Source organism: Oncorhynchus mykiss, chromosome 21 (assembly GCF_057628025.1).
Source record: "Oncorhynchus mykiss isolate SJ-2025 chromosome 21, ASM5762802v1, whole genome shotgun sequence".
Classification (NCBI taxonomy): domain Eukaryota; kingdom Metazoa; phylum Chordata; class Actinopteri; order Salmoniformes; family Salmonidae; genus Oncorhynchus; species Oncorhynchus mykiss.
Genome location: NC_143042.1, coordinates 40,919,223 through 40,939,916, shown reverse-complemented (window position 1 = coordinate 40,939,916; position 20,694 = coordinate 40,919,223). Strand labels below are relative to the sequence as shown.

The following is a 20,694-nucleotide window of genomic DNA, read 5'->3' as shown; positions in this document are numbered from 1 at the left end:
TGTGGACACTATGGTGTTGAACGCTGTGCTTTAGTCATTGAACAGAATTCTCACATAGGTGTTCCTTTTGTCCACGTGGGAAAGAGCAGGGTGGAGTGCGATTAAGATTGCATCATCTGTGTATCTGTTGGGGTGGTATGCGAATTGGAGAGGGTCTAGGGTTTCTGGCATGATGGTGTTGATGTGAGCCATGACCAGCCTTTCAAAGTACTTCATGGCTACGGGGCGTGAGTGGTGAGTGCTACGGGCGGTAATCATTTAGGCAGGTTACCTTCGCTTTCTTGGGCACAGGAACTATGTTGTTCTGTTTGAAATGTGAGGGTGTAACAGACTCGGCCAGGGAGAGGTTGAAAATGTCGGTGAAGACACTTGTCAGTTAGTCTGCGCATGCTTTGAGGGCACGTCCTGGTAATCCATCTGGCCCCGCGGCTTGTTGACCTGTTTAAAGGTCTTGCTCACATCGGCTACGGAAAGCATGAGTATGGTACAGTTGTATATCAGACCTGGGTACCAAATAGTATTCACTTTCTGTTAAATACTTTATCTGTGCTTTATCGACCTAGCCCGATGCAAAGCAACCCCTGAATTAGTTGCATAAGTCCCAACCCTTCCCACCTGGCACTCAATCAAGCTCAAAGTATTCATATCCAATCCTTTTTGAACCCAGGTCTGGTTAGAAATGTGGTGTTCTTTTTAATTATGGCGAGTTACTCGATATGGTTGCCTTGGAAACATAAAGACAAGATCAGTGCTAGTCTTTCTGCACATTGGCATAGTTGGTAATGTCTTTATTGATTTGGCATCAACATCTGGACTAGCAATTGGATCTTCATGAAAAACATGTATTTTCTTAGCCGATAATCAGCTTGTTTCATTGTATAGCTGATGTCTCTTCCACAAATGAAATATATAGCCTACTAAGCCTTTACTATGAACAAGGTATTATATAGCTAACACGATCAAAGAAAATAGAACATGTATTAGTTATTTGCAGTTGTTGTGCACATTATAAAAAAGGAGAGGAGCTTCCTTTATCCTGTGATGATTATGGGAGAGAGGGCGACTCACACATACAGTATCCATTGTGCTTTGCTGTAGGCCTGTATTTTTAAGAATGGTCCCCTCACGGCACAGTGAAAAGCATCCATTTCCTGTTCATTATTTTCCAGCGAATGTTGCAAACGAGCTCAAATGAGACAATCAAAGCACTTATATCCTAATGCCTCCGTGAAACATAGGACTAATAATCACTGAAAATGAATGGGGCCCATAAAACACTGCAATACCCCCCGGTCCCTCCGCCATTTACTCTTTCGCTTGCTTAGCCATTTGGGCATTTCCGTAAATTATTAACCCTTGAAAACTGTTATTTCATTCATGAATAATTGAGAGAGGAATTGCAGAAAAAGGGAAGATGCAGGGAAGCATGACAGACAGGACCTTTCAGGGTAATTATTGTGATCTGGAAATGGGGAAAAGTGGGAAGAGCTGCATTGTGCATCCAGATGTTCCTGTTTGTAATCTGCTGTAAACACTTTTTAGTTTAGAAAAATACCAAAAAGCCTAATCTGACTTTAAAATGTAATTTAAAAAGCAGAGAATTCTCCAATAATTTTTAGACAACCCATTAACAATTTAATGTTGTGCACTTCACCTAGGCAGAGCGAAGCAAATGCAATATATGGATTAATGTTATAAATTGTATATGTCTGAAGTTCAATGTAACCTCTGGCAGTTTCTCATAGCTGTATGTAAAGTCCCTTATCAAATCTGTATTTTGTGTAATGCCCTTTAAATTGATAATAACACACTTTCACTTTACCTGCATATTTTAGATACAAATGGCAGCCCAAAAATGCTTTTATGAACAGTACTTGCAATATTTCTTTGATTTACAATGTATTGTTCCATTTGCCGTGTTATAAAAGACCAGCCTTGCACTTTCCTTTTAACATCAAGCTTGGCACTTCAATCATTGCAACTCTTTCTCAAGGATACTCTTATTCAGGAAATAATACATTCCCACTGGGCACACCACGCCAATTGGGTAATATTTGGTTGAGACGTTGATCAATAACATTGCAACCTATTTTCACCCACAAAAAGCTAAATTCCCTATGTGTTATCACTATGCCTTCAGCCATCTAAAAGCAGAATCAACATGAGGACTTAATCCTGTGGTTGAAATTTCACCCTCCAAACAACAGTCTACATTAAAGATGTTTTTACAAATTTAGTGTATTTCAAACGTAAATTCCTCTTCACAATACGTTGACAAATTATGTTGAGGTTTCTTTCTCTTACGGATTCCTATAGTATATTATCTGACAGGGAATGACCTATTGACCCTGTGAGACCCATGGATACCACTGTTTCCAGGTTTACCCTCAAGCCTTCCTCATTGTCTCTCTCTCCCACTTCAGTACCTATTTACAGTACAAGGTAAAGTTAGTCCTTCAACAAGAGCGGGCTCTTTTACATTTTGAATTGGAGATAAACAAACTGCATTAGCTCAATGCTTTTGTCGCATTCACACGCCAACCATGAGATGAAGGCTGAGGATAAGAACTCGTGCTACTCGGTCTTTAGGGGCGAGATAAAATGGCAGTTCGAATCAGAGAATCTGTTTGTAACTCAATCCTGTTCCATATCAATAGTTGTATAACAATGCCAACTTGATAGTATTGAATCAGAACTTAATTACAATAGCATGTACATTTGTTGGTATTGCACAGGACAGGTTCCCATGAGGCTTTTGAAATTAGTGTATACAAAACAGGCATAGGAAATAAGTATTGTGACTCCATGCAAACATGAAAATGTATGTATTATCTGCAATGCAAGTGACAGATCAACATAAATGTTTCCTTTATTTAACTAGGCAAGTCAGTTAAGAACAATGATATTGCCCTTTTGTGCCTACATGCAAAATAACAAAAATACAACATTTTGTTTTATATAGAAGATACTTTGAATAAATGTTTGAGAATCACCACCATAAATGTTTGCAGCGGCAGTCTAAATTATCTCTGAAACATTCCCACTAATTATGGGCAGATTTGACCACCCCCAACCTAGTAAATTTGCTAGAAATATGGTGAGGACATATTTAACATAATTACTCAATTCTCTGGGGCTTCTCTGCTCCCCATATCACTTGATTTACTAAAACCCCAAGTCTCTTGACTCTCCTTAAATTAGGTCACGGCTGCGATGTAACTCGAGCCCTGTAACATGCACCTAGTAGGACTTGTATTACTTAAGCACCCTCAAATCGATCAGCAATGTATTATTCAGGAGCATCTGGTGGTAAGGTTGTCAATGTCAAACGTGGTATGCATGACTGATCTACTCTAGAGTGACTAGTCTGTGACGAGTCGACAAGGAGTTAATGGTCGCAGACTGGACGCCATTAAAGGGGCAATCTGGGATTGGTACATCCATTTTTTTAACACTTTGGTGTTGTTTCAATTCCAGATTGCCCCATTAAAGAAATATTACGATAGAACCAGGACTATGTAATAAAATTATTACTATTCAATCTGATGCAACTGTTAGCTGAGGCAAGATGACATTGTATGAAATCTTTTAGGTTCTTAAAACTTACTTAAGCTCGTAAGCAGACCTGAGAAAGTGATGACATTAATATTTTTATTCAAATTGGTGTCGTCGCATCTTGTGGATTACAAAGCTTCCTGTGAAAGTGATATATTCCACAAGAGAACAGGCAGTGACCTCAAAGAACAGGCTCTCCCATTCAAGCACTCGCATTACTGCATTTTCTCTCAGTCCCATTGGGCACAACAGCTGTCTCTACATTGGGAGGTAGAGGACATGGTACACCATAACTCATTTGGCCTTTAACAAACTTCAAAATCCATTTAACAAATCACTCACTCAAAAGTTTGCAGAGAAATTAGCCCAATGTAAATGCCCTGGAAATGTACTTTGATTAACTATTCATGTTCAATGGCTTGAAAGTGGGATATCGTTTTGCCTATTATGGCATAGTCCCTTTGTTCTGTCTGCCTAACAGTGATAAACTGCTGCTTCATTGGCGTTCTAAGGATTGTATTTATGGTCGGTAAGCATTATTGATATGTGAAATCTACACATTTTCAAATGCTCAGTTCATTTGATATATCTTCTTCACTGAGAAACAGAAGCACTATTATATTGGTGGCGTACAATATATTGACATGGCATTTTGGTGACATTATGAAGCTTGTTTAATATCATCTTGTTGTATTGTAACATCAAATGATCCATCATCCTGAGCATGACGGACGGTTCTAACTGGTTGGATAGAGCTGACGCTCAAGGTTTATGAAGGTTAGCCCAATGTAAAAAATATAGCTGGACCTATAAACCCGTTGGACCCTTGATTAAAAAAACCCTAGAGTGTGTCTATTCTAATGGATCATCCATTGGGACAATGACATTTACCACATAGACAACTTATTTTCTCTCTCCTTCTTCTAAGGGGCAACGGTCAGTTCAACGGATGAAAAAGGAGGAGTGTTCAGACAAAGTGTTATCAAAAACTGTGTTGAATTTATTAAAATTACTAAAAAGGACATTTTAACAATATAATAATGGTTGCCAAGGCTCCCTGTTCAGTACATTATCATGCTTAGCTATGAAAGTAAGACGAGCTAACAACGTGTGAAATACTAGAACATTCAATCAAGCTGATTTCTAGATACGCATGGATTTGAAGACAAAGGATGAGATTGCGCTAGAAGATTGATTTTGTTTTTGTTAATGGTGCAAAATGCCCCGTTCAACCCATCTCTGAAAGCCTGATTGTGAGAGTTCTGTCTTTACATAAGGAATGGGGCTTATACAACAGATTATCAATAAATAATGCATTAGCTCCCATCTGGCTGCATTCATTGCCTTCCCTTATCAAAGCCTGGGTTTGTCGATATTCCCAGCTTCGCTGTTTCCTGACCTCTTTGATTGCCTCCCTTGCCTTCCCTTTGCACCCACCAGCTTCATCCAGAGTAATGGAAACATGTTTCCCATGTTCCTAGTGCTGCCGTTCATGTACACCGTCTGCATGACCATCAAGGGCCTCATCCTGGAGAAGGCTCAAGGAGCTCATAATGGTACCTTTTGGGTTGCCTGGTTCACCAAGAACTTTGTCCTGCTCTTGGTCCCATGCGCAATCATAAGTGTCATGGTTAAGGTCAGTTCTGAAAATGTAGACAACAAAGAAGCAAGGTTTCAAATGTCAAAGCACAATATCACTTCATTACTAAACTAAACTGGTGTGGGGTAACAGAGACCAGTTGTTAGCTAACATTGATTGTCCTTGAGCTTTTATACAGTATATTGTTTTCTGATAGTCATAGTTAGTGTGCACAGTAATAAACTAGAAGATTACTTGGCAAATTAGAGAAACTTTTATGTTTTTTATTTTTACCCTCTTTTCTCTCCAATTTCGTGGTATCCAATTGTAGTTACGATCTTGTCTCATCGCTACAACCCCCGTATGGGCTCGGGAGAGACGAAGGTCGAAAGCCATGCGTCCTCCAACCCAACCAAGCCGCACTGCTTCTTAACACAGCACGCATCCAACCCGGAAGCCATGGACCTCCCGGTCGCGGCCGGCTGCGACAGAGCCTGGGCGCGAACCCAGAGTCTCTGGTGGCACAGCCCTACACCACTGTGCCACCCGGGAGGCCCAAATTAGAGAAACTTTGCCTGAAGATTGATCAACACACATCCGTGTTGGTGTAAACGCATTACAGGAAATGTACACTCCTGGTCAAAAGTTTTAGAACACCTACTCATTCAAGGGTTTTTCTTAATTTTTAAAATATATTTAGATTTGTTCAACACTTTTTTGGTAACTACATGATTCCATATGTCAAAATAAAGAAACCCTTGAAATAGTTATTTTGACCGGTAGTGTATAGTAATGTAATTTGTTTAAGGAGAAGTACACATTACAGGAACAGAGCCGTTTAAATATATAATAACGCAATATTGTTTAAGGAGAAGTACAGAGAAAACAAATATTATTTTAAAGAGGTGCACAATCGTTTTTTTTTATACTAGATCTTAAAGATACTTGATTTGTAAAGTGATTGTGTTTTGTTCTTTGGAACACCAATAACAAATCGAATCAGGCATGATGTTGATTATCTCAATTTACACTATCATGCTAATTTATTGAGCATGGCACTGCAATTGTAATTTCCCTCCATTAAAATCAAGTTTGGATGTGTGTAAAAACCTTCCATAGTCTGCGTTGTTTTAATGTTATATGCCCATGGGGAGAAATTATGGTGCTTGTAAATGTATTTAAAACAAGTTTTTGTTTTGTTAAAATTTGATTAGAATTATTTGTTCTCTTTTTAGGCCTTATCAATAATGAATTTAATATTGCTTATTGACAATGTTTGGCATGTCCATGCCCAGCCATAATGTAATTTACAGAAAGCCTAACCTCTATATCAGTGTGAATGCTATTGAAACCATGAAATTACTTATAGCAATGTGGACTGCAAATGGGTTCAAATTAATGTATTTAGCAAAGATAGGTCTACAGTTTGTTATTTTGTGTCTGCCATTTAACAAACTTACATTGGAATTGGAGTTGATTCCAAGCTATTCAATAAAATACGGTAAATACACAACTTGAAGAAACCACATATTTCGCCACGGAGCATGTTCTGATTCGCCAGTAAGAGGCTCCGCCTCGACCCACCCACAGCTTTTTCCTTCATCAAAACCCAGGCTGTCGTGCTAACGACAGCAAGTGGGACGATAATTGTGCTGTGAAAATAGCTAAATATTTCTGACACCCCTGAACCTACAGCGCTACTGACCTGCATTTAGGCTTAGATTTACCATTGTGTTAGGCTGTTGCTCGGTAGCTTAAATGTACTTTATGTCACTCTTCTGTGTTATCGAACTTGCCACGTGCAATTTAATGGCGTATCTGTTCAATTGATCCCCTGTCTGTGGACTAATGTGCGTCTAAGCTAAATTGAAGAATATTTATTCCAATGAGATGGGCATTTTGTTTGCTCATCATCACCACACATTTTTATGCATCGTTATCTGCCTCTTAAAGGTATGGTGTCCTTTTCAGGCTCCTAATTCATATTCACGGTTACATGACAAAGAAAATGATTATTCTTAATTTAGATCAGCTAATCAATTTTTTGCAGTTTAATTGGAAAATTCTCATAGTAAATAAAACAGCTCTGGGCTAAATGTAATTTCGCCGTCACCCTAATGTGTTATCCAGCCAACAGCAATTTGTAACATTAATAACAATAAATTGAGTTAGTTGGGTGCCTTGGAGGAACAACTGGGCATGATGTGTATTCAAATCATAGAGCCCTATTCTAAATGTCATGGCCATTTGCAGCATGTTAGTATAACAGGGAATTAGAAGGCAATTATTTGACTGCTGTGTCTGGATTAGGTGTGACTGCCATAAGATTTGTCATCCACACCTGAGTCCCCCTGTTCTTTTCCACTTGCCATTTCACTCCAGGCGGATGTCAAAACACTAATGTCCCTCCTATCTAGACCGATTAATTGGAGTTTATTAATATTGTTGGCCCAAACACTGTGGCCCTTTTCTGCTTCCCACTCAAGGCAACAGTAGAGTATAGGGGGCATGTTGATCACCACTAAAGTCATACAGTAAATCACGATTGGTGTATCTCTAATGGAAATACTGTATGACTTTAGTGGTGATCAACATGCCCCCTATACTCTAAATGTAATATGTCCTCATAATGTCCCCTCCCCATTTCACTGAGTCATTTTAGCATCTGTGAACAAAATTCACATTTTCTTTGAGTGTACCTGTCTGTGGTTACCAAAGATCCCATAGCACTTATCGTAAGAGTAGGGTGTCCTGGCTAAATTCCAAATCCCGGCACAAGAGGACTGGCCACCCCTCATAGCCTGGTTCCTCTAGGTTTCTTCCAAGGTTCCGGCCTTTCTATGGAGTTTTCCTAGCCACCATGCTTCTACACCCACCTGCATTGCTTGCTGTTTGGAGTTTTAGGTTGGGTTTCTGTACAGCACTTTGTGACACCAGCTGATGTAAGATCAATTTGATTTATTGATTGATTGATCATGGCCACCTTATTATATTATTTATTTTTATTTTACCTTTAATTAACTAGGCAAGTCAGTTAAGAATGAATTCTTATATTCAATGATGGCCTAGGAACTGCCTGTTCAGGGGTAGAACGACAGATTTGTACCTTGTCAGCTTGGGGGTTTGAACTTGCAACCTTCCGGTTACTAGTCCAACGCTCTAACCACTAGGCTACCCTGCCGCCCCAAGTGATAATGGTCACTTATTAATCATTATCTCATATCATTCTCATTTTGAACGTCGCAGACTTCTTGAATCTGCACAACCCGAGTCTTACGGATCATTCCATACTACACAATTGTCTCCCCTGTAACTATTCCCAAGGTTGTTGATATTGTCGTGACGTGACTCTCATTAATGTGATGTAATTTATCGAATAATTACCTACTATGCTTAATTGTTACTAGATTAAATTAATAATGTAACAATTAACTCATTAGGATGTTGGGGCACCACGGGAGAAGTTGTTTAACGAGTTACCATCTCCAGAATTAAACTAAAGAATATATATAGTGATAACGGTCACTTATTAATCATTACCTCGTATCAGTCTCATTCTGAACGTCGCAGACCTCTTGAATCTGCACAACCCGAGTCTTACTGATCATTCCGTACTACACAAATGTATTTGATTATTTATTTACTAGCAAACTAAATGATAACATAAGATAGACACACACGGTATAGGTTATTGATTAGAAACTAAATACGATGAAAACAGGTCCCTAGCGGACTAACACAATATGACTTAAAGAGTTAAAGAGAGAGAGAGAAAGCGAGAGAGAAAGAGAGACAACACCTGTACACATTTGGGAACTACGCTCACAGTAATCCTAATACCTTGCCCCGAACTGACACCCTTTTGGAAAATAAGTAATGCATCTATTTTTGTGTTGATGGTCTTCGTCGTGTATCTCTGTTGGACCTAGGCCTTCGTGAAAGGGTTCGATTGGGCCTTCTCCTTCGGATGGGCCTTCTCCTTCATTCTCAGGTGTAAGGCTCTGATTGTCCACAGTTGTCTGTGTTTACTTTCACTCGTTCTGGAAGAGCGGTCTTCTGAGGACAGCTAATCAGCTGTGTCAATGATCCCCAGAGCGGTGATGAGAGCAGTGTAGGTGACCATGATTTGAAGAGAATAACCAGATGGTCCTACTTAAATTAACTTTCTTAGATACAGTACTTAGAACAGCTACTCAACTGTAGCATTGATTGTTAGAGGCTCCTTTGTCTTCTTCAACCTTGTGTTAATTTTCAGGGTTGTGACCAATCTAGACCCAGCTGCAGTGGTCTAGTCTGGTATGTTAATTCTTAACCCAATCTTTTATACCCTCGGCTATAAAGGAGCGTTTCCGTCATACTGACACGTTGTCTGAGCTCCCTCGGGCGTGGTTAGTTACGAGGCAAGGTATCATCACTACTATGATCTTGTTAGATAACTAAAATCACAATCCTATCATCACAAAAATATTGTCTTCATCCTTGATATTTTCCCAATTCGGATTATGAAATATATTGTCCCAGTGTTCATTGATGGATGTTGAAGTTTTGGGGCAGCAAAACCTTCCGTAAAAAAGGGATAGTTACTTCCCAATACTGAGGAGGAAGGGGTGAGAATCCCCTCCTGCCTAATTTACGACCGAGGGTTAATGTGTCAAAACTGGCCCACGCCCCATTTCCCTCTTTTGTGGGTAAGAGAGTTTGGTAGTTGTCAGCTATTTACCAAGCTGATGTGAGGCCTTTGATCCTCACCCATGAGAGTCATGACAATGTAAATACGAATGTGTTTTCAGACAACTTACCTGGTAAAATAAGGGTTAAAAAACAATGAATAAATAACTGCTGCCAAGGTAACAGAGTTACTTTGCAGAAAATTAATGCGATCAAAAAGTTGGAAATCCATATCTCAGGCCACTTGAATACGCCATATCAAGTAAATTTGCTGTAAATCTAATTGTATCTATCAAGTTTGTTGCTAGAAATCAAGTTACGACTGTAGGTACATCATACACTCATTGGGATTTTGCCACAACCATAGCTCAGTAGAAAATGTCAATCAGCATCCGGATGTGACTGGGCCATGTACCCTCTGCCCCCACCTTCTTCCTCTCCCATCTGACCCCTCCCCCTATTAGGTTCCTCCGCTCGCTGGCACGCTCTCTGCCCCTGTACATGACCCTGGCCTGGATCTACTCGGTGGCAATGATCGTGAAGGGCATCGTTATGGAGAAAGAGGCGCGTCTGAAGGAGACAGTGAGGATGATGGGGCTGAGGAGCTCCACCTACTGGCTGAGCTGGGCCGTGTCCAGCATGCTGCCGCTGGCTGTCAGTGCTCTCCTCCTCACCCTCATCCTCAAGGTGATTCACCACTAATTCCAGACATTCACCAGTTCTTGGAGGGCTGTGGGCATCAACTGTGGGCTTAGGCTGTCAATGACTTGACGAGAGGAAAGTGATACTTGTATTATAATAAGCATGTAATAAGCCTGTAATAAACTATAATTAGAAGTAATACCAAACAGCAGACCTGGGCCTAGTGTTGTAACATTTTAGATACATTTGGATGAGTCTATCAGCTTGCATACCACTGCTTGTAATAAAAAAAAGTGGTGTAGCATTACTCCTAATGACAGTATTCAGTGGGTTTGGGTTTGTTCAATCAAAATGGTAGCGAGGAGGAGAGTTTAATCAAAGACTTGAGTTGCCCTGGAGCACAAACCTCCAAGACTGGGAAATTATTTCCTTGTAATGCAGATATGCAGTGTTACGCCACTATAGGGATTATATTACAAATAACCATAGACTAACAAATAAAGGCTCACTCCTACAGAAAAACAACAAAATGGCAGCTCCACCAAATGGATTGCTGTTGAGATCGGGCAGGGGTGTAAGCACTTGCATAGACAGATTTATGGATGCAAGGACTGACCATCCTTTTGTCGTGTCTTTGGCTATGCCGGATAATACTAATCATGTAAATATAATTAACTAGAAAGTCGGGGCACCACAAAATAATATTTATAGAGCTGTTATCTTCCGAATAAACTCTTAAAGAACTAGTAATATTTTACATCAATAGCAGTCAATATTAATCATCAGCTTAATTCAGTCTCATCTGAAAATTGTAAATTCTTGGTTATCTTCACGAACCCTGGCTAACAAGTTGAATCAGCAATACAAAATTGGGTTTAATTATTTATTTACTAAATACCTAACTAATCACACAGAATTACATGTACAAATAATGAATTATACCTTGATTACAAATTACGTCATAAAGGAAAACGTCCACAAAAGAAAAGGGCTTGAGGGTTTGTGTTACGGTGCGTGAATGAGGACCCAAAAGCGAATTAACTTAAACAGAGCTTCTTTAATTACCAAACATAGGTAGGCTCAGACGGACCGGCAGATTCCGACAGGACAAGACATGGTTACAGCAAACATGACGACAGTCTGGTTCAGGCATGAAACACAACAAACAAGAATCCGACAAGGACAGGAACAAAAACAGAGAGAGATATAGGGACCTAATCAGAGGGAAAAGGGGAACAGGTGGGAGAAGGGGTGACGAGGTAGTCAAGAGGAGACAAGGAACAGCTGGGGGAAAGCGGGGGAGAAAAGGTAACCTAACAACGACCAGCAGAGGGAGACAGGGTGAAGGGAAAGGACAGAGACAAGACACAACATGACAGTACATGACAGTACCCCCCCACTCACCGAGCGCCTCCTGGCGCACTCGAGGAGGAAACCTGGCGGCAACGGAGGAAATCCTCGATCAGCGCACGGTCCAGCACGTCCCGAGAGGGAACCCAACTCCTCTCCTCAGGACCGTACCCCTCCCAATCAACGAGGTACTGGTGACCACGGCCCCGAGGACGCATGTCCAAAATTCTACGGACCCTGTAGATGGGTGCGCCCTCGACAAGGATGGGGGGGGGGGGGGAAGACGAGCGGGGGCGCGAAGGACGGGCTTGATGCAGGAGACATGGAAGACCGGGTGGACGCGACGAAGGTATCGCGGAAGAAGAAGTCGAACTGCGACAGGATTAATGACCCGAGAAATACGGAACGGACCAATGAACCGCGGGGTCAACTTGCGAGAAGCCGTCTTAAGGGGAAGGTTCTGAGTGGAGAGCCAAACTCTCTGACCGCGACAATATCTAGGACTCTTAGTTCTACGCTTATTAGCAGCCCTCACAGTCTGCGTCCTATAACGGCAAAGTGCAGACCTGACCCTCTTCCAGGTGCGCTCGCAACGTTGGACAAAAGCCTGAGCGGAGGGGACGCTGGACTCGGCGAACTGAGATGAGAACAGCGGAGGCTGGTACCCGAGGCTACTCTGAAAAGGAGATAGCCCGGTCGCAGACGAAGGAAGCGAGTTGTGGGCGTATTCTGCCCAGGGGAGCTGTTCTGACCAAGACGCAGGGTTGCGAAAAGAAAGACTGCGTAAGATGCGACCAATAGTCTGATTGGCCCGTTCTGCTTGACCGTTAGACTGGGGGTGAAAGCCGGAAGAGAGACTGACTGAAGCCCCAATCAAACGGCAAAACTCCCTCCAAAATTGAGACGTGAATTGCGGACCTCTGTCCGAAACGACGTCTGACGGAAGGCCATGAATTCTGAAAACATTCTCGATGATGATTTGTGCCGTCTCTTTAGCAGAAGGAAGCTTAGCAAGGGGAATGAAATGAGCCGCCTTAGAGAACCTATCGACAACCGTAAGAATAACAGTCTTCCCCGCTGACGAAGGCAGTCCGGTGACAAAATCTAAGGCGATGTGAGACCACGGTCGAGAGGGAATAGGAAGCGGCCTGAGACGGCCGGCAGGAGGAGAGTTACCGGACTTAGTCTGCGCGCAGACCGAACAAGCAGCCACGAAACGACGCGTGTCATGCTCCCGGGTGGGCCACCAAAAACGCTGGCGAATGGAAGCAAGCGTACCCCGAACGCCAGGGTGGCCGGCTAACTTGGCAGAGTGAGCCCACTGAAGAACGGCCAGACGAGTAGGAACGGGAACGAAAAGAAGGTTCCTAGGACAAGCGCGCGGCGACGGAGTGTGAGTGAGCGCTTGTTTTACCTGCCTCTCAATTCCCCAGACAGTCAACCCGACAACACGCCCCTCAGGGAGAATCCCCTCGGGGTCAGTGGAGGCTACTGAAGAACTGAAGAGACGAGACAAAGCATCAGGCTTGGTGTTCTTAGAGCCCGGACGATAAGAAATCACGAACTCGAAACGAGCGAAAAACAGCGCCCAACGCGCCTGACGCGCATTAAGTCGTTTGGCAGAACGGATGTACTCAAGGTTCCTATGGTCAGTCCAAACGACAAAAGGAACGGTCGCCCCCTCCAACCACTGTCGCCATTCGCCTAGGGCTAACCGGATGGCGAGCAGTTCGCGGTTACCCACATCATAGTTACGTTCCGACGGCGACAGGCGATGAGAAAAATACGCGCATGGGTGGACCTTGTCGTCAGAGAGGGAGCGCTGAGAAAGAATGGCTCCCACGCCCACCTCTGACGCGTCAACCTCGACAACGAACTGTCTAGAGACGTCAGGTGTAACAAGGATAGGAGCGGATGTAAAACGATTCTTGAGGAGATCAAAAGCTCCCTGGGCGGAAACGGACCACTTAAAGCACGTCTTGACAGAAGTAAGGGCTGTGAGAGGAGCTGCCACCTGACCGAAATTACGGATGAAACGACGATAGAAGTTCGCGAAGCCGAGAAAGCGCTGCAGCTCGACGCGTGACTTAGGGACGGGCCAATCAATGACAGCTTGGACCTTAGCGGGATCCATCTTAATGCCTTCAGCGGAAATAACAGAACCGAGAAATGTGACGGAGGAGGCATGAAAAGTGCACTTCTCAGCCTTCACAAAAAGACAATTCTCTAAAAGGCGCTGGAGGACACGTCGAACGTGCTGAACATGAATCTGGAGTGACGGTGAAAAAATCAGGATATCGTCAAGGTAAACGAAAACAAAGATGTTCAGCATGTCTCTCAGGACATCATTGACTAATGCCTGAAAGACAGCTGGAGCGTTAGCGAGGCCGAAAGGAAGAACCCGGTATTCAAAGTGCCCTAACGGAGTGTTAAACGCCGTCTTCCACTCGTCCCCCTCCCTGATGCGCACGAGATGGTAAGCGTTACGAAGGTCCAACTTAGTGAAAAACCTGGCTCCCTGCAGGATCTCGAAGGCTGAAGACATAAGAGGAAGCGGATAACGATTCTTCACTGTTATGTCATTCAGCCCTCGATAATCTATGCAGGGGCGCAGAGACCCATCCTTCTTCTTGACAAAAAAAAACCCCGCTCCGGCGGGAGAGGAGGAGGGGACTATGGTACCGGCGTCAAGAGCTACAGACAAATAATCTTCGAGAGCCTTACGTTCGGGAGCCGACAGAGAGTATAGTCTACCCCGGGGGGGGGTGGTTCCCGGAAGGAGATCAATACTACAATCATACGACCGGTGTGGAGGAAGAGAGGTGGCCCTGGACCGACTGAACACCGTGCGCAGATCGTGATATTCCTCCGGCACCCCTGTCAAATCACCAGGCTCCTCCTGTGAAGAAGAGACAGAGGAAACAGGAGGGATAGCAGACATTAAACATTTCACATGACAAGAGACGTTCCAGGAGAGGATAGAATTACTAGACCAATTAATGGAAGGATTATGACAAACTAGCCAGGGATGGCCCAAAACAACAGGTGTAAAAGGTGAACGAAAAATTAAAAAAGAAATGGTTTCACTATGATTACCAGAAACAGTGAGGGTTAAAGGTAGCGTCTCACGCTGAATCCTGGGGAGAGGACTACCATCCAGGGCGAACAAGGCCGTGGGCTCCTTTAACTGTCTGAGAGGAATGTCATGTTCCCGAGCCCAGGTCTCGTCCATAAAACAGCCCTCCGCCCCAGAGTCTATTAAGGCACTGCAGGAAGCTGACGAACCAGTCCAGCGTAGATGGACCGACAAGGTAGTGCAGGATCTTGAAGGAGAGACAGGAGTAGTAGCGCTCACCAGTAGCCCTCCGCTTACTGACGAGCTCTGGCCTTTTACTGGACATGAAGTGACAAAATGACCAGCGGAACCGCAATAGAGACAGAGGCGGTTGGTGATTCTCCGTTCCCTCTCCTTAGTCGAGATGCGGATACCGCCCAGCTGCATGGGCTCAGCACCCGAGCCGGCAGAGGAAGATGGTAGTGATGCGGAGAGGGGGGCGACGGAGAGCGCGAGCTCCTTTCCACGAGCTCGGTGACGAAGATCAACCCGTCGCTCAATGCGAATAGCGAGTTCAATCAAGGAATCCACGCTGGAAGGAACCTCCCGGGAGAGAATCTCATCCTTTACCTCTGCGCGGAGACCCTCCAGAAGACGAGCGAGCAAGGCCGGCTCGTTCCAGCCACTGGAGACAGCAAGAGTGCGAAACTCAATAGAGTAGTCTGTTATGGATCGATTGCCTTGACATAGGGAAGACAGGGCCCTGGAAGCCTCCTCCCCAAAAACAGATCGATCAAAAACCCGTATCATCTCCTCCTTAAAGTCCTGATACTGGTTAGTACACTCAGCCCTTGCCTCCCAGATTGCCGTGCCCCACTCACGAGCCCGTCCAATAAGGAGAGATATGACGTAGGCGACACGAGCAGTGCTCCTGGAGTAAGTGTTGGGCTGGAGAGAAAACACAATATCACACTGGGTGAGGAACGAGCGGCATTCAGTGGGCTCCCCAGAGTAACACGGCGGGTTATTGATTCTGGGCTCCGGAGATTCGAAAGCCCTGGAAGTGGCCGGTGGATCGAGGCGGAGATGGTGAACCTGTTCTGTAAGGTTGGAGACTTGGGTGGCCAGGGTCTCAACGGCATGTCGAGCAGCAGACACTTCCTGCTCGTGTCTGCCTAGCATCGCTCCCTGGATCCCGACGGCTGAGTGGAGAGGATCCGAAGTCGCTGGGTCCATTCTTGGTCGGATTCTTCTGTTACGGTGCGTGAATGAGGACCCAAAAGCGAATTAACTTAAACAGAGCTTCTTTAATTACCAAACATAGGTAGGCTCAGACGGACCGGCAGATTCCGACAGGACAAGACATGGTTACAGCAAACATGACGACAGTCTGGTTCAGGCATGAAACACAACAAACAAGAATCCGACAAGGACAGGAACAAAAACAGAGAGAGATATAGGGACCTAATCAGAGGGAAAAGGGGAACAGGTGGGAGAAGGGGTGACGAGGTAGTCAAGAGGAGACAAGGAACAGCTGGGGGAAAGCGGGGGAGAAAAGGTAACCTAACAACGACCAGCAGAGGGAGACAGGGTGAAGGGAAAGGACAGAGACAAGACACAACATGACAGTACATGACAGTTTGAGTGAAAGAGCGGGAAGACTGAGGGACAAAGTTAGAAGCTGTGCTATCGTAAATACAGTATCTTATGCATTCTAAATTACCGCCCATTTGGAAAAGGAAAATGCAATAAATATTTACTCTGAGCTGCGCTTCGGTAGGTTGGTTTAGATGGAAGGCCGTGTTGCCAAACCGAGTCCTTTGTCCTTTGAAGAATGTCTCTGGTTGTCAATTGGATACGTTATAGTAACGTCGTTGTGTGATAGACGGGATACTTTGTCTGTTCCTTCCTAACCTTCTTTTGCAGCTGCGGTTGCCAACTCAATGGCTAGGTATCCCTTCTGTAGTGGATAAGAGGTCAAAGTTTATACTATTCGCAACCAAAGCTCACGCAGATGTTGGCTTCGTTCTGTAGTTATTATCTGAGCCATTCTGACATCAGACCGTCGTCCTCACATCCTCGGAACAGGAGGTTATATTGTCATCAAGGCTTTATATAGGAAGGGAGAGGAGGGCGTGTTTGAAAAGTTTTATAACCCATGTCCCTTCACAGGGGCGGGCCACTGATTGAGCAGAGCCCTAACCTTATGAAAACCCAAATCTCTCATTTGGAAGCTAAAATTACATTTCATCTCCTCACCAATAATTTTATATTCAAACATTTAAATTGAACAATTCCATGTGAATCCGATAACTCTGATGTGTAGACTTTCCACTGTAGAGGTTATTTCAAATTATCATTGATGAGAATGTCTCAGACGACAACCGAACTGACATCATATTCATTAAGTACCACCGCATATGTTCAATTGGTCGGATTACCAGAATATAGTTCATTTCCCCCCACATTCTGATGTTCCCAAAATATCTATGTTAACCAAGGGGTTTGCAAATGTAACATCAGTAGGTTAGAGAGAGGAAAAAGGGGGAAGAGGTATTTATGACTGTCATAAACCTACCCCCAGGCCAACGTCATGACACTTTACATCAACATGATGATAAATCATATTTTGAAGCTGTGTTAGAAGTACAATAAGTGATACATTTTTAGGAGTAGTCTTGATAAGACGCTATCAACACCTGGTGAGTAACTCTGCCTACAGCTTGTCAAATCATTAACAATGAGTCATTTTAATCAAAAGCTTTATTTCTGTGCCGCTTTGTGCTGTCTTCACAAATAATAAGTTAATCACCACAATCAGTCGCAATCAATCTGCTTTTGTCTGTGAAGCTTGTTCATTGTAAGATAGCCTTCTCTTGCCTGAGCTGCTAGACGCAAGAAATGGTTATGCCTCGAACATCCCTCGGCAATCAATACTCCCAAAGTGCTAACTTGGGTAGTTTAGCGGCTACCACTGGAATACTTAAAGAAATACATCCTTCCTTTCTTCCTTGAAGTAATCAAATATGTAATATGTTTGTATTAGTGAAAGTAAATCCATGATAATGTAGGATTATTTTATAGGATATATTATTGTTTTCTAAATCATGGTTGTGTAGTTCAAAAAATATGGTGAATCAGCTGTTTGGAATTGTAATGGTAATTGCTTATCTACCTAACAACTGCTTTGATTTATGCTGATTGGTCAGATGTTTGTTAATTGTTGGAACAGGAAGTAGTTTAGTTTACGCATGGCTGTAAATATGGTAAATTTGTCATTAAACCTGCAAAATAGTAATCTGTATATATCCATTGTTTATTCGTAGTCATCTATCCACTATTTAAAGAACCCTCAAACTACAACAGCCTTGCTTTCACCTATCACCCATCACTTGCAGATCTGTGATTAACTAATGAAAACGAGGAAGGAAGATGTATTTCGAACAAGATCACAGTGTTGTATCTTCCCCCTTCTTTCCCCTTTTATTATCACTTTCATCCTGACCCTTTCCCGGTGCAGTATGGGAAGGTGCTGCAGTACAGCGACCCCTCTGTGATCTTCGTTTTCATGCTGGTCTTCTGCGTGGCCACCATCATGGAGTGTTTCTTTATCAGCGTGTTCTTCTCCAAGGCCAACCTGGCGGCGGCGTGCGGGGGCCTCATCTACTTCGTCCTCTACCTTCCACACCTCCTCTGCTATGCCTGGAGGGACGTCTTGGGGTTCCAGGTCAAAATCGCTGTGGTGAGTGGACCTATGGAACTACTCTTGTGTACTGTTACTTCCAGCACAAGTCCATAATGGACAGCAGAGACCCAGTGGGTGTTTATTAGGGTTTGGATTTGGAACTGTATTGAAGACTAAGTAAGTGATTTTGTAATGGTGTTGAAGAGAGAGGAAGGTTGTACTTTGACCAAGAGAATTGGATTGAGGTCTGGGCTTTGACTAGGCCATTCCAAGACATTTAAATGTTTCCCCTTAAACCACTCAAGTGTTGCTTTAGCAGTATGCTTAGGGTCATTGACCTGCTGGAAGGCGAACCTCCGTCCCTGTCTCAAAACTCTGGAAGACTGAAACAGGTTTCCCTCAAGAATTTCCCTGTATTTAGCGCCATCCATCATTCAGACTAAAATTGAGCTTTTTGGCCATCAAGGAAAACACTATGTCTGGCGCAAACCCACCCACACTTAAATTCTGAACAGTTTCCCAGTCCCTGCTAATGAAAAACATCCCCACAGCATGATGCAGTCACCACTATGCTTCACTGGTACCACTTGCTTGGTGGTGCCCCTTGCTTAGATTGCACACAGGCACTTAGATTGCACACAGGTGGACTTTATAGAACTACTTATTGTCTTCTGAAGGTAATTGGTTCCACCAAATCTTATTTAGTGGCTTCATAGCAAAGGGTGTGAATACATATGCACGCACCACTTTTCTGTTTTTATTTCACTGAATACTTTTACAAGGCAGTGTAATACCCATAAAATCTAGCTGGAAAACAGGGAAATTTTTCCAATCGTTTTTTACATTTACCCATAGGGGATTTGAGAAACACTTAAAATGAGGGCTGTGTTTCGTGTAGGCTTACCCTGGCATGACGTAATGATAACCGTGTAAATCTCTCTAGGACAAGGTGACTTTTAGCAATATATTCACCTGTATTTACCCCGCCAAAATGAAATGCTAATTATGCCATGATGATCTTGATGAGATTGCTGAATTTAGGCAAAGGTAATAATCTCTGGACTAACTATCTATTATTAGCTAAATGTAGTAATTAATAAATTGGCAACATTTCTTTAAATAGACAATTCTGTGAACTGTCTTGTGCAAGTTTTTTAAATTGACACAATACCTGTTAGCAAAGGTGTCAGCTAGAGATGACGTGCAGGAGCTTGCAGGGATTTGTAGTCTTGCATGATGTCTACTTTGATTCCAATAAACCTTTTTGAATTTGAGAGTAAATTGAGCCAAATATATTGATAAAAGCCAGGGTAAGCTTATACGAAACAGCCCTTATTTTAAGTGTTTATAAAATCCCCTATTGGAAAATGAATGGTGGAGAAACGATTGGAACTTTTTCCCTGTTTGACCGCTAGGTTTTATGGGTATATGACACCACTGTGGTGCTCTATTAATGATATTCCTATGTGCCTTGTAACCATTCTTCTCTCAACCTTTTAACTCTGCCAATGTATCACCAGAACTATATTGTTAACTTCAATAACCCCCTGTTGTTATTGTATTTGCCATTTGATCCAATTATTTATTGATCTCTCCCAACTTTCCCCATTAAGTTTGCGTGTTTTGCGGTGTAGCACATTGCCCTTAGCCCTTACTGTATACAAAATCAATTTGCGATACTTTTTTCTGTGATCTGAAAGTCGGAGATTTCCTCTGACAACAATAATAATAATAATAATAACATTGAGTCATGTTGTTTCATTTCCTATATGGTGCAGTTATTGAGCTTTTAAGGTTTAGTTCACACGGTGATATTACTTTTCATTTTCTGACTGCTCTCTGTCAGAAGTAGGGGAGACCGGGGTTGGTTGTTACACGTTTTACTCTTGTGTGTTATTTCTCAGCACCAGTATATCTCACAAGACTCCTTTCAACATTAATAGAAAGACCAAGGTCTTGGGTTGAAATAGGGACCCTTTTTATCGTCATATCTTCGTCCACTCTGTGCACCTGTGACAACCAGCCCCATCACAGGGTTGGTTGTGTCACACAGTATGGGGTTGGTTGTCACAATGTTTGCTGGCAGCTTATTCCTTTTGTAACAGGAAATTAAGCAATATAGCACACAGTCTTAGAAATAGCATTTATTTGATCGAACAA

The 20,694-nt window shown here is 43.0% G+C and overlaps 1 protein-coding gene across 1 annotated transcript in view; it reads left to right on the top strand.

Moving 5' to 3' along the window:
- Nucleotides 1-20,694, top strand: part of LOC110500599 (phospholipid-transporting ATPase ABCA1) — a 279,746-nt gene that overhangs the window by 71,229 nt on the left and 187,823 nt on the right. Inside the window, exons 14-15 of the mRNA XM_090214665.1 lie at nt 10,267-10,489; nt 18,370-18,591. Of these exons, the coding sequence (XP_090070791.1) occupies nt 10,267-10,489; nt 18,370-18,591 (445 nt within the window). The remainder of the gene's footprint in view (nt 1-10,266; nt 10,490-18,369; nt 18,592-20,694) is intronic.